The sequence below is a fragment of the Pristiophorus japonicus genome, chromosome 17 (assembly GCF_044704955.1).
Source record: "Pristiophorus japonicus isolate sPriJap1 chromosome 17, sPriJap1.hap1, whole genome shotgun sequence".
NCBI classification, from domain to species: Eukaryota; Metazoa; Chordata; class Chondrichthyes; family Pristiophoridae; genus Pristiophorus; species Pristiophorus japonicus.
Genome location: NC_091993.1, coordinates 111,241,637 through 111,256,812, shown reverse-complemented (window position 1 = coordinate 111,256,812; position 15,176 = coordinate 111,241,637). Strand labels below are relative to the sequence as shown.

At 43.6% G+C, this 15,176-nt stretch overlaps 1 protein-coding gene and 1 long non-coding RNA gene across 3 annotated transcripts in view; one reads left to right on the top strand and one right to left on the bottom strand.

Moving 5' to 3' along the window:
* The window catches only part of LOC139227921 (acidic mammalian chitinase-like), a 66,452-nt gene that overhangs the window by 35,538 nt on the left and 15,738 nt on the right, over positions 1–15,176 (top strand). For both annotated transcript variants that reach the window (XM_070859070.1, XM_070859069.1), the window contains 4 exons: positions 473–597; positions 1,936–2,059; positions 2,186–2,368; positions 5,769–5,885. In XM_070859070.1, the coding sequence (XP_070715171.1) occupies positions 473–597; positions 1,936–2,059; positions 2,186–2,368; positions 5,769–5,885 (549 nt within the window). The remainder of the gene's footprint in view (positions 1–472; positions 598–1,935; positions 2,060–2,185; positions 2,369–5,768; positions 5,886–15,176) is intronic.
* Positions 1–15,176, bottom strand: part of LOC139227923 (uncharacterized) — a 29,404-nt gene that overhangs the window by 8,571 nt on the left and 5,657 nt on the right. The window lies entirely within an intron of this gene.

The following is a 15,176-nucleotide window of genomic DNA, read 5'->3' as shown; positions in this document are numbered from 1 at the left end:
GTCCACTTGCGCCACTCGACCGTCCGTTGACGTCAGCGGGCAGTTCCCGGTGGTTCTCCCCTCCCACCCGCTCCAGCCCAAATCGAAAGTGGCACTGGGCGGAACCGAAGAGGAATGTCGGCAGCAGTGGGCGGTGAATCCATCAAATTCGGGCCCTTAGATATTGTGGAGCAACAAGACAATTGCAAATGAGCTTCAGGGATTCTAAAACCAATAATGCACCCCAATGCCAATGAAGGCCACATCCTCATGAAAATGGCTGAAAAGGAAGCACTGAAAATGACCCCAGCATATTTAGTTGAACCAGGATCTCAGAAGTACACACAGTATCGTATCAAAAAAGTCCAAGACATATCCAATGACAGCAGTTTAAGAGAGACAGAATGCCCAAGAATGGTACACCATCAACATGAGCTGTGACTACAGTAATTATGTTAATCATTAAAAATCAAAATGTATTCATCTTTTGTAGGAAATTCTGGAGGCCTTTAGTAAAGAGGCACAGGCTACTGGGAACAGCAGACTCCTGCTTACTGCTGCAGTATCTCCTGGGAAAGAGACCATTGATGCCGGGTATGAGATAGGTGAGATTGCAAAGTAAGTACGACTTACAGAAAGATTAAAACTGACAAAGTTTAGGAAAAAGCTTTAATTGTGGATTATTTTAATATAAAATAAATAAACCAATTTAAGGAGTTTTATTAGCCTTATGAAGAATAGGTAATGGTTTTAAATAATATTAATTTTGAATATGATGGGATAGAACTCTTCCTTACTCCAAATCAAGGTGCAAGTCGACTTTTTAAACTCACTTCCTTCCTCTTTTGATGCTCTTTACTGTACAACATTTTTACGATTGAGGTTTCAAGAAAGTGACCTGGTTTAATGATACTTCCTATACTACTGTTCCTAAATTACAACAGTGACTACACTGCAAAAGTATTTCATTGTAAAGTGCTTTGAGAAGATCGGTCGTGAAAGGTGCTACATAAATCCAAGTCTTCCTTCCTGGCTAGCTGGCAACAAGCACCAGAAACACATCCCTAAATGAAGTTTAGCACAAAGCAGCTATAGAAATAGCATTCTGTCCACTGTAAGGAATAATATGTTGTTATTATTTTGGTTCTGTTTTATTCTTTCTGCTCAGTTTGCAATGTCACAGACCTCTGCTACAGCTGTAACTGCTAGGCAGTTTCCCGGTGCTTCTCTGTATTCAGCAGCATGGGGTTGGCTTTGCCCGAGGTACTATTCTCCAACTCATGAGCACTGCCATCTAGTGGCTTGGCTGAGAAATAAAGAAGCTCAGTCATCAAGAGGTGGCATACTCATTGTTTGTGGGTATCACCGGCAAGCCCGGCATTTATTGCCCATCCCTAACTGCCCTTGAGATGGTGGTGGTGTGCCATCTTCTTGAACCACTGCAGTCCTTGTGGTGAAGCTACTCCCACAGTGCTGACTTTGTAGCAGCCGTTAGGTACAACTGATTGGCTTCCTAGGCCATTTCAGAGGGGCAGTTAAGAGCCAACCACATTGCTGTGGATCTGGAGTCACATATAGGTCAAACCAGATCAGAGCAGCAGATTTCCTTCCCGAAAAGGACATTAGTGAATCAGTTGGGTTTTCACAACAAAGCTGTAGTTTCATGGTCATCGTTACTGTTACTAGTTTCTTTAAATTCCAGATTTAGTTAATTAACTGAATTTAAATTCCCTAGCTGCCGTGGTGGGATTTGAACTAGTCCAGTAACATAACCACTACACAACTGCACCCTGGTCATAATAATCAAAGATGGAATGTAACCCTGGAGCTGGGAATCAGTGTTCAACTATTAGAACCACTGGCCCAACAATAATACTTACAATGACTATTATAATTAACTATTAAAAAGAACTTTGAATTGTAATGCGTCATGTAGTAACTTTTTTTTAAAAACAGGTATCTCGACTTTATCTGTGTGATGACATATGATTTTCATGGGTCCTGGGAGAATGTCACTGGGCACAATAGCCCTCTGAATCGTGGCTCTAATGACCAAGGCATATTTATTTACTTTAATGTAGTAAGTATGTTTGTAGACAGTGACATCTATATTTTATCTTTTTTTATTAAAGCTGTAATATGTTTTATCAAAAGGTTTTTCATTTGTAAAAGCTCAATAAAGATATCAAGCTAAATTATCTTGCAGGACTATGCTATAAAATACTGGAAAGACAATGGTATCCCAGCAGAGAAACTCATTGTTGGATTCGCAACATATGGACGTAGCTTCACCCTGAGCTCCGCCGCAACAGGTGTTGGTGCTCCAGTATCTGGTCCTGGCCAAGCTGGCCAATTAACCAGGGAGGCTGGATTCTTGGCCTACTATGAGGTAATTTTGCTGAAAATGTTACTAGTTTATCACATGATAAATTCTCTGAAGTTTATCTTAAAAAAAAAATGATCAGGTTTAAGTTGTTCAAAAATATAAGGGTAGAATTTCCTTGGTGGTTCCCTGGCCTCCCACCATAATTTCAATGAAATCTCCGACGTGATGGCACAATCGCTATTTATGCTGTTTGTCCAGGATGTCTGTAAATCTTCTACCAAAGCTATGGTCGGAGATCAGATGTACTTTCAGGGAAATTCCAGGCTTTTATAGCACCTTCTAACAGCTCTCAAACACATCTCAATATGCATCATATACAGTGAACAATCACAGCAGGCATTCAGCATATAGCAAGATCCCACAAAAAGCAATGACCTGAATGCCCAGTTAATCAGTTTCAGTGATGATGTTCACAGGAATATCAGGCCATGTTATGATGGTAACTCCCAGCTCTATTACAAACTTTGCCACATGATCTTTACCAGCAGAACAGACAGATGGAAATTTAGTTTAACATCTCATTAAAGGGCAGCACTTCCAACAACAGGACGTTCTCTCTATAATGCACGAGAATTTCAGCCTTCATTATGTGCTGAAGTCCTGGCATGGAACGCACAGCCTGCTGACTCTGGGCGCAGAGCATCAGCAACGGAGCCAAGCTGACACCCAAAGGGTAATGCATGTTATAATAAGCAATGCATGATCTTTTTTTAAATTCCTTAACTACACTATATATATGGATAATTTTCTAAAATAAACTGTCAGACCATTATGGGAAGCAAGGCTATGGTTTCTTCATCTGATGATGGTCTCCACAAGATGTGTGCAATCAGAAAATTTATAATTTTTATATCATATAGAGCTACGATCATTCAAAAAGTCTATGCCTTTTGCCCTTAAAAAAGACCTGCTGAGATGATAAATCTCCCATCCCTTTGTGATTAATCCTCACTGTTAGCATTAAAAAAATACCACAAAAATGTTTTTTGTAATACCTGTTATTTTAGACAGAATCTTTCATTCCTGATAAAATGTCAACAGTCTTCTTCCATAACAGCTAAATATCTTTTATTAATTAACAATGGGAGTTGACTTAATGCTGATTATAAATTGGACTGCAGCTATGGGAAAACAGGATTGATTTGTCTGACATTAACTAATTAACAGTCTTGTTGTACGGGGTCCTTTAGGGAAGAGTGACCATAATGTGATTGAATTCTCTATTAAGATAGAAAGTGAAGTCGTCCAATCCGAAACTAGGGTCCTAAATCTAAACAGAGGGAACTATGAAAGTATGAGGAATGAATTGGCTGATAGATTGGGAAGATTCATTAAAAGATATGACGGTGGATAGGCAATGGCTAACATTTAAGGAACAAATGCATGAATTGCAGCAGTTATACATCCCTTTCTGGCGTAAAAACACAGAAGGAAAAGTGGCGCAACTATGGCTAACAAAAGAAATTAAGGATAGTATTCGATCCAAAGAGAAGTCATACAAAGTTGCCAGAAAACGTAGCAAGCTTGAGGATTGGGAGCAGAAGTATGTAAAAAAAGATTAGTGAAGACAAATTTAGGTCCTTTACAGACAGAAATGGGAGAATTTATAATGGGGAACAAGGAAATGGCAGAACAATTAAATAACTACTTTGGTTCTGTCTTCACAGAAGAGGACACAAATAACATCCCAGAAATGCTAGGGAACCAAGGATCTAGTGAGCAAGAGGAATTAAAGGACATTATTATTAGTAAAAAAATAGTGCTGGAGAAACTAATGGGACTTAAAGCCGATAAATCCCCAGGGCCTGATAATCTGCATCCCAGAGTACTAAAAGAGGTAGCCATGGAAATAGTGGATGCATTGGTTGTCATCTTCCAAAATTCTATAGATTATGGAACAGTTCCTGCAGATTGGAGGGTGGCAAATGTAACCCCACTATTTAAAAAAGGAGGCAGAGAGAAAACAGGGAACTACAGACCGGTTAGCCTATCAATAGTAGAGAAAATGCAAGAGTCTATTATAAAGGATGTGATAACGGGACACTTAGATAATATCAACGGGATTAGACAAAGTCAACATGGATTTATGAAAGGAAAATTGTGTTTGACAAACCTACTGGAGTTTTTTGAGGATGTAACTGATAGAATAGATAAGGGAGAACCAGTGGATGTAGTGTATTTGGATTTTCAGAAGGCCTTTGATAAAGTCCCACATAAGAGGTTAGTGTGCAAAATTAAAGCACATAGGATTGGTGGTAATATACTAGCATGGATTGAAAATTGGTTAACCTGCAGGAAACAGAGTAGGAATAAATGGGTCTTTTTTGGGATGACGGGCAGTGACTAGTGGGGTACCACAGGGATCAGTGCTTGAGCCCCAGCTATTCACTATATATATATATATATATATATATAAATAAATGATTTGGATGAGGAAACCAAATGTAATATTTCCAAGTTTGTTGATGACACAAAACTAGGTGGGATTGTGAGTTGTGAGGAGGATGCAAAGACGCTGCAAAGCGATTTAGATAGGTTGAGTGTGTGGCAGATGCAGTATAACATGGATAAATGTGAAGTTATCCACTTTGTTAGGAAAAACATAAAGACAAAGTATTATTTAAATGGTGATAACTTGGGAAATGTTGATGTACAAAGGGACCTGGGTGTCCTTGTACACCAGTCAGTGAAAGCAAACATGCAGGTGCAGCAAGCAGTTAGGAAGGCAAATGGTATGTTGGCCTTCATTGCAAGAGGATTTGAGTACAGGAGCAAGGATGTCTTACTACAATTATACAGGGCCTTGGTGAGACCACACCTGAAGTATTGTGTGCAGTTTTGGTCTCCTTACCTAAGAAAGGATATATTTGCTATAGAGGGAGTGCAGCAAAGGATCACCAGACTGATTCCTGAGATGGCAGGACTGTCGTATGAGGAGAGATTGGGTCAACTAGGCCTGTATTCACTAGAGTTTAGAAGAATGAGAGGGGATCTCATTGAAACATATAAAATTCTGAGGGGGTTGGACAGACTGGGTGCGTTGAGGAGGTTTCCCCTCGCTGGGACGTCTAGAACAAGGGATAAGTCTCAGGATACAGGGTAGGAAATTTAGGATTGAGATGAGGAGAAATTTCTTCACTCAGAATGGTGAACTTGTGGAATTCTCTACCACAGAAGGCTGTGGAGGCCAAGTCACTGAATATTTTTAAGAAGGAGATAGATAGTTTTCTAGACACAAAAGGCATCAAGGAGTATGGGGAGAAAGCAGGAAAATGGTGTTGAGATAGAGGATCAGCCATGATCATATTAAATGGCGGTGCAGGCTCGAAGGGCCTAATGGCCTACTACTGCTCCTATTTCTTATATTTCTGTGTTAACAATACTTACTGATTTTGATTGACAGATCTGTACATTTATGAAAACTGCGACCACACTATTGATTGAAGATCAGCAGGTTCCTTATGCATTCAAGGATAATCAATGGATTGGATTTGACAATCCACGGAGCTTTATGATCAAAGTATGTGCTATAAATTTATTTTGATAATTTTTTTTATTCGTTCATGAGATGTAGGCGTCGCTGACAAGGCCAGTATTTATTGCCCATCCCTAATTGCACTTAAGAAGGTGGTGGTGAGCCGTGTTCCTCAACCACTGGAATGCATGAGGTGAAGGTACTCCTACAGTGCTGTTAGGAAGGGATTCCAGGATTTTGACCCAGCGACGATGAAGGAATGGCGATATATTTCCAAGTCAGGATGGTGTGTGACTTGGAGGGAACTTGGCAGTGGTAGTGTTGCAATGCTCCTGTTGCCCTGGACTTTCTCGGTCAGGGATGGGCAATTATTTGGGCTGGAGGGCCACTTAACAAGTTTTGGTGAGCTGTTGAGGGCCGCCCACAAATGATCCCACCAAGGTCCGTGGCCTCACGGTCGCTAGTACCGCGCAGTCCGCTCCCCAGCTTCTGCCGCTGGAAGAGATACTGCACATGCATGGCTGCATAGCAGTTGGCCGCGCACCAAATTTAAAGTGAGTGCTCATGAAAAAAAGAGAGAACATTGCTTAAACATAAACATTTCATAAACATAAATTCAGAAAGTAGTCAGATGCTATCTTAAATAAACAACATGAATTTGATACTGCTTAGAAATGAATCAAAGATAAAAGTTGAAAATATTGTGGTATCTTCTGGTCTCTGTAAATCAGTGTTGTGAAATAGAACTGTACCGTCTTTAGAGCCCGTGTCAGCATCAGTTTTCCACCTCAGTCATCCTTATGTCTCTCTGCAAAGATTACTAATGCTGTTCTAATTGGTGCCAGTTGAGAACTCCCCTGCCATCATACTTGGTTACCAGAAGAGGAAAGACGAAGCACCGGTCACTTTCTTTGGTAAAAGATTCGTAGAGATGAGCAGCCATGACTCAACTCTAAGCTGGATAGGGCATAGTCCAGTGTGCAATTCATTCTAGGTATGGACATCCGCCATTGGGCTCAGAATCATGGAATGGATCTTTTTAAGATCTGGCTGGGTAGAATCGCTTTTGCAAATTATTAATTTGAATGAAGTATTATTATGTTTTTTCCTTGGCTGCAGTTTCAGTCCGTCTCTGATCCATGAGAAGTGAAAGTGGATAGACAAAAGTGCAGTTCAAGCTCCAGCTTGCGTTCTATTTCTGTGCAGTCCAGCTGGCCGGATAGAATGACTTAGCGGACCAGATATGGCTCGCGGGCTGTATTTTACCCACCGATGTTCTAGGTGGCAGAGGTCGCGGGTTTGGGAGGTGCTGTCAAAGAAGCCTTGGTGGATTACTCAGTACATCTTGCAGATGGTACACACTGCAGACATGGTGCACCGGTGGTGGAGGAAATGCATATTTAAGGTGGTGCATGGGTTGTCAATCAAGCGGACTGCTTTGTCCTGGATGGTGTCAAGCTTCTTGAGTGTTGTTGGAGCTGCACTCATCCAGGCAAGTGGAGAATAATCAATCACATTCCTGATCTGTGCATTGTAGATGGTGGAAAGGTTTTGGGGACTCAGGTGGTGAGACACTTGCCGCAGAATACCTAGCCTCTGACCTGCTCTTGTAACCACAGTATTTATGTGGTTGGTTCAGTTAAGTTTCTGCTCAATGGTGTGCCCTAGGATGTTGATGATGGGGGATTCAGTGATATTAATCCCATTGAATATCAAGGGTAGGTGGTTAGATGCTCTCTTGTTGGAGAAGTCATTGCCTGGCACTTGTGTGGCACGAATGTTACTTGCCACTCATTAGCCCCGACCTGAATGTTGTCCAGGTCTTACTGCATGTGGGCATGGACTGCTTCATTAAATGAGGAGTTGCGAATGGAACTCAACACTGCAATCATCAGTGAATATCCCCACTTCTGAACCTATGATGGAGGAAAGGTCATTGATGAAGCAGCTGAAGATAGTTGGGCCTAGGACATTGCCCTGAGGAACTCCTGCAGCAATGTCCAGGGGTTGAGATGATTTACCTATCTCCAACAACCACAACCATCTTCCTTTGTGCTAGGTATGGCTCCAGCCAGTGGAGAGTTTCCCCTGCCGCCGCCCCCCCCGCGATTTCCATTGACTTCAATTTTACCAGGGCTCCTTGATGCCACACTCGGTCAAAAGCTGTCTTGATCTCAAGGGCAGTCACTCTCACCACACCTCTGGAATTCAGCTCTTTTTTTTCCATGTTTGGACCAAGGCTATAATGAGGTCTGGAGCCGAGTGGTCCTGATGGAACCCAAACTGAGCATCGGTGAGCAGGTTATTGGTGAGTTAGTGCCGCTTGATGGCACTTTTGATGACACCTTCCATCACTTAGCTGATGATTGAGAGTAACTGATGGGGCAGTAATTGGCCGGATTGGATTTATCCCGCTTTTTGTGCACACAACATCCCTGGGCAGTTTTCTACTTTGTTGGGTAAATGCCAGTGTTGTAGCTGTGCTGGAATAGCTCGGCTAGAGGCGCATCTAGTTCTGGAGCACAAGTCTTCAACACAACAGCCGGGCTCATCACCTTTGCTGTATCCAGTGCACTCAACCATTTCTTGATATCACATGGAGTGAATCAAATTGGTTGAAGACTGGCTTCTGTGATTGTGGGAAACTCAGGAGAAGGCCGAGATGGATCAGAAATTCTGGCTGAAGATGATTGCGAACGCTTCAGTCTTGTCTTTTCCACTCACGTGCTGCGCTTCGCCATGATTGAGAATGGGGATGTTCATGGAGTCTCATCCTCCCATTAGTTGTTTAACTGTCCACCGCCATTCACGACTGGATGTGGCAGGACTGCAGAGTTTGATCTGATCCGTTGGTTGTGGGATCGTTTAGCTTTGTCTGAAGCATGTTGTTTCCATTGTTTAACATGTATGTAGTCCTGTGTTATAGCTTCACCAGGTTGGCACTTCATTTTTAGGTATGCTTGGTGCTGCTCCTGGCATGCTCTTCAATATTGCTCATTGAATTAGGCTTGATCCCCTGGCTTGATGTTAATGGTAGAAAGAGGGATAGGCCAGACCATGAGGATACAGATGGCCTCTGCTGCTGCTGATGGCCCACAGCACCTCATGGATACCCAGTTTTGAGCTGCTAGATCGGTTCTGAATCTATCCCAATTAGCATGGTAGTAGTGCCACACAAATGACGGAGAGTGTCCTCAGTGTGAAGATGGGACTTTGTTTCCACAAGGACTGTGCGGTGGTCACTACTATTAATACTGTCATGGACCGATGCCTTTGCGACAGGTAGGTTGGGGAGAATGAGGTCAAGTAGGTTTTTGCCTCTTGTTGGTTCTCTCACCACCTGCCGCAACTCCAGTCTGACAACTAGATCCTTGATGACTCTGCCAACTTGGTCAGTAGTGGCGCTACTGAGTCACTCATGGTGATGGACTTTGAAGTCCCCCATCCAGAGTACGTTTTGCACCCTTGCTACCTTCAGTGCATCTTCCAAATGGAGGAGTACTGATTCATCAGCTGAGGGAGGGCAGTAGATGATAATCAGCTGGAGGTTTCCTTGCCTATGCTTGACCTGAAACCATGAAGAAAGAAAGACTTGGATTTATATCACAAGCACTGGACGTCTCAAAGCACTTTACAGCCAATTAAGTATTTTAGGAGTGTAGTCACTGTTGTAATGTAGGAAATTAAGCAGCCAATTTGCGCACAAACAAACTCCCAAAAACAGCCAAGTGATAATGACCAGATAATTTGTTTTCTGTTATGTTGATTGAGGATCAATATTGGCCAGGACACTAGGGATAACTCCCCTGCTCTTCTTCGAAATAGTGCCATGGGATCAGTTACGATTAATTGAGACAGCAGACGAGACCTCCGTTTAACGGGAGACTTCATAGGGTCCAGTCATTGTTGAGGACTCCCAGGGCCATTCCCTACTGACTGTACACCAATGTGCCACCACCTCTGGTGCGTCTGTCCTGCCGATGGGACTGGACATACCCAGGGATGGTGATGGAGGCGTCAGGAACATTGGCTGAAAGTTTTGATTCTGTGAGTATGGCTATGTCAAAGCTGTTGCTTGACTCATCTGTGGGACAGCTCTCCCAATTTTAGCACAAGTCCTCAGATGGTAGTGAGGAGAACTTTGCTGGATCGACTGGGCTGGGTTTGCCTTAATCATGTCTAGTGCCTAGTTCGATGCCAGCTGGTTCGTTTGGTTTTATTCTTAGTATACTTCTTTGTAATGGTTTGATAACAGAGTGGCTTGTGCGATCATTTTAGAAGGCAGTTAAGAGTCAACCATATTGCTGTGGGTCTGGAGTCACATATAGGTCAGACCGGGTAAGGACGGCAGATTTCTTTCCCTAAAAGATATTAGTGAACTAGATGGGATTTTACAACAATACGGTAATTTCATCGTCACCATTACCGACACTACCTTTTTAAAATCCAGATTTATTTAATTAACTGAATTTAAATTCCCTACCTGCCGTGGTGGGATTATGAACTCACTTCTCCAGATCATTAGTTCAGGCCTCTGGGTTACTCCAGTAACATAACCACTATGCCACCATTGCAGGGAGTTAGTCTATAGGGCAAGCAGGAAATTGTTCAACCTCCAGTCCTGATCCAAGGTTGTTCCAACCTCTGTCATTGAATTACAATATGCAGATGACGCTTGCGATTGTGCAAACTCGGAGGCCGAACTCCAAACCATCATTGATTCCTTCACTGAAGCGTACAAGAGTCTGGGCCTTACATTAAACAAAGACAAAGATTCTCTACCAACTTGCCCCTGCCGCACAGTACTGCTCCCCGATTATCAAGATCCAGGACAAGACCTTGCGAGGACAGACATCGATGCTGAAGTCCAACACCGCCTTCAGTGTGCCAGTGCAGCCTTCGGCCACCAAAGGAAAAGATTGTTTGAAGACCAAGATCTCAAACCCGGCACCTAGCTCATGGTCTACAGAACAATAATGATACCAGCCCTCCTATATGCTTCAGAGAAATGGACTATGTGCAGTAGGCGCCTCAAGTACACCCAACGCTGCCTCCGCAAAATTCTGCAAATTCATTGGCAGGATAGACGCACTAACGTCAGTGTTGTCTCCCAGGCCAACATCCCCAGCATCAAGGCATTCACCACGCTCGATCAGCTCCGATGGACGAGCCACACTGTTCACGTAGAACATAGAATATAGAAAATAGGTGCAGGAGTAGGCCATTCGGCCCTTCGGGCCTGCACCACCATTCAATGAGTTCATGGCTGAACATGCAACTTCAGTACCCCATTCCTGCTTTCTCGCCATACCCCTTGATCCCCCTAGTAGTAAGGACTACATCAAATTCCTTTTTGAATATATTTAGTGAATTGGCCTCAACAACTTTCTATGGTAGAGAATTCCACAGGTTCACCACTCTCTGGGTGAAGAAGTGTCTCCTCACCTTGGTCCTAAGTGGCTTACCCCTTATCCTTCGACTGTGACCCCTGGTTCTGGGCTTCCCCAATATTGGGAACATTCTTCCTGCATCTAACCTGTCTAAACCCGTCAGAATTTTAAACGTTTCTTTGAGATCCCCTCTCATTCTTCTGAACTCCAGTGAATACAAGCCCAGTTGATCCAGTCTTTCTTGATATGTCAGTCCCGCCATCCCGGGAATCAGTCTGGTGAACCTTCACTGCACTCCCTCAATAGCAAGAATGTCCTTCTTTAAGTTAGGAGACCAAAACTGTACACAATACTCCAGGTGTGGCCTCACCAAGGCCCTGTACAACTGTAGTAACACCTCCCTGCCCCTGTACTCAAATCCTCTCGCTATGAAGGCCAACATGCCATTTGCTTTCTTAACCGCCTGCTGTACCTGCAGGCCAACCTTCAATGACTGATGTACCATGACACCCAGGTCTCGTTGCACCTCCCCTTTTCCTAATCTGTCACCATTCAGATAATAGTCTGTCTCTCTGTTTTTACCACCAAAGTGGATAACCTCACATTTATCCACATTATACTTCATCTGCCATGCATTTGCCCACTCACCTAACCTATCCAACTCACTCTGCAGCCTCATAGTATCCTCCTCGCAGCTCACACTGCCACCCAACTTCGTGTCATCCGCAAATTTGGAGATACTACATTTAATCCCCTCGTCCAAATCATTAATGTACAATGTAAAGAGCTGGGGCCCTAGCACAGAACCTTGCGGTACCCCACTAGTCACTGCGTGCCATTCTGAAAAGTACCCATTTTCTCCTACTCTTTGCTTCCTGTCTGCCAACCACTTCTCAATCCACGTCAACACACTACCCCCAATCCCATGTGTTTTAACTTTGCACATTAATCTCTTGTGTGGGACCTTGTCGAAAGCCTTCTGAAAGTCCAAATACACCAACTGGTTCCCCCTTGTCCACTCTACTGGAAACATCCTCAAAAAATTCCAGAAGATTTGTCAAGCATGATTTCCCTTTCACAAATCCATGCTGACTTGGACCTATTATGTCACCTCTTTCCAAATGCGCTGCTATGACATCCTTAATAATTGATTCCATCATTTTACCCACTACTGAGGTCAGGCTGACCGGTCTATAATTCCCTGTTTTCTCTCCCTCCTTTTTTAAAAAGTGGGGTTACATTGGCTACCCTCCACTCGATAGGAACTTATCCAGAGTCTATCGAATGTTGGAAAATGACTGTCAATGCATCCACTATTTCCAAGGCCACCTCCTTAAGTACTCTGGGATGCAGTCCATCAGGCCTAGGGGATTTATCGGCCTTCAATCCCATCAATTTCCCCAACACAATTTCCCGACTAATAAGGATTTCCCTCAGTTCCTCCTTCTTACTAGACTCTCTGACCCCTTTTATATCCGGAAGGTTATTTGTGTCCTCCTTAGTGAATACCGAACCAAAGCACTTGTTCAATTGGACTGCCATTTCTTTGTTCCCAGCTATGACTTCCCCCGATTCTGACTGCAGGGGACCTACGTTTGTCTTTACCAACCTTTTTCTCTTTACATATCTATAGAAGCTTTTGCAGTCCGTCGAAATGTTCCCTGCCAGCTTCCTCTCGTACTCTATTTTCCCTGCTCTAATCAAACCCTTTGTCCCCCTCTGCTGAGTTCTAAATTTCTCCCAGTCCCCAGGTCCGCTGTTATTTCTGGCCAATTTGTATGCCACTTCTTTGGCTTTAATACTATCCCTGATTTCCCTTGATAGCCACGGTTGAGCCACCTTCCCTTTTTTATTTTTATGCCAGAGAGGGATGTACAATTGTTGTAGTTCATCCATGCGGTCTCTAAATGTCTGCCAATGCCCATCCACTGTCAACCCCTTAAGTATCATTCGCCAATCTATCCTAGCCAATTCATGCCTCATACGTTCAAAGTTACCCTTCTTTAAGTTCTGGACCATGGTCTCTGAATTAACTGTTTCATTCTCCATCCTAATGTAGAATTCCACCATATTATGGTCACTCTTCCCCAAGGTTCCTCGCACAACAAGATTGCTAATTAATCCTCTCTCATTACACAACACCCAGTCTAAGATGGCCTCCCCCCTAGTTGGTTCCCCGACATATTGGTCTAGAAAACCATCCCTTATGCACTCCAGGAAATCCTCCTCCGCCGTATTGTTTCCAGTTTGGTTAGCCCAATCTATATGCATATTAAAGTCACCCATGATAACTGCTACACCTTTATTGCATGCACCCCTAATTTCCTGTTTGATGCCCTCCCCAACATCACTACTACTGTTTGGAGGTCTGTACACAACTCCCACTAGCGTTTTCTGCCCCTTGGTATTCCGTAGCTCCACCCATACCGATTCCACATCATCCAAGCTAATGTCTTTCCTTATAATTGCATTAATTTCCTCTTTAACCAGCAACGCCACCCCGCCTCCTTTTCCTTTCTGTCTATCCTTCCTAAATGTTGAATACCCTTGGATGTTGAGTTCCCAGCCTTGGTCACCTTGGAGCCATGTCTCCATGATGCCAACCACATCAAATCCATTAACTGCTATCTGCACAGTTAATTCATCCACCTTATTCTGAATACTCTTCGCATTGAGGCACAGAGCCTTCAGGCTTGCCTTTTTAACGCACTTAGACCCTTTAGAATTTTGCTGCAAAGTGGCCCTTTTTGTTTTTTGCCTTTGGTTTCTCTGCCCTCCACTTTTACTCATCTCCTTTCTGTCTTTTGCTTCTGTCTCAATTTTGTTTCCCTCTGTCTCCCTGCATTGGTTCCCATCCCCCTGCCATATTAGTTTAACTCCTCCCCAACAGCACTAGCAAACACTCCTCCTAGGACATTGGTTCCGGTCCTGCCCAGGTGAAGACCATCCGGTTTGTACTGGTCCCACCTCCTCCAGAACCGGTTCCAATGCCCCAGAAATTTGAATCCCTCCCTGCTGCACCATTGCTCAAGCCACGTATTCATCTGAGCTATCCTACGATTCCTACTCTGACTAGCACGTGGCACTGGTAGCAATCCCGAGATTACTACTTTTGAGGTCCTACTTTTTAATTTAGCTCCTAGCTTCTTAAATTCGTCTCGTAGGACCTCATCCTGTTTTTTTACCATGCCCGATACTAGACTCCTGAAATAAGCACTCTGCTCCGAGCTACGTCACAGCAGGCGAGTCCGAGGAGGGCAGAGTGCTCCTTGAAAAACCTCCTTGAAAAAAATGTGACAACCCCATCAATTCTTGAGAATCCCCGGCCCAAAACTGCTCAAAGTGGAGGAGAAGGCGCCGAACACTTCGAATCTCTTCGCCGGGAGCACGCGGAAACCAAGTACAAACAGCAGAAGGAGCGTACGACAAACCAAACACCCCACCCACCCGTCCCTTCAACACCATGTGCCCCACCTGTGACAGAGACTGTCGATCCCACATTGGTCTCATCAGTCACCTTAGAGCTCATTTGAGTGTGGAAGCAAGTCATCCTCGACTCTGGGGGCCTAAGAAGAAGGAGTAATTAGGAGAAGAAGACGATGTCACCATTCCAGTATTCCATAAGTATTTTGTTTACAGTTCAATAACAGCAGAGATCTGCAGAGGTCATAAGATATTTTTATTAATGGAGGTTTTTTCAATCATCAACTTAGGGCTCAATTTTCCCCAGTGATTTGCGCCATTTTTTTGGAGCAGGCTGCTTTTTTTGGCCTAAATTACAAAACCATAGCTTCCCCAATCAATTTGCACCAGCGTAACTGTTGGGTCCTTTTTTTTTAGGTAGGTTTTTTTCAGCCAAAGGGAGCGCAACCTGCCACCGTGCCAATTCTGGGCATTTAGGCAACTTTGGCCAGCTTCTATTCCAGTTCTGCTGAGGCCAGCATAT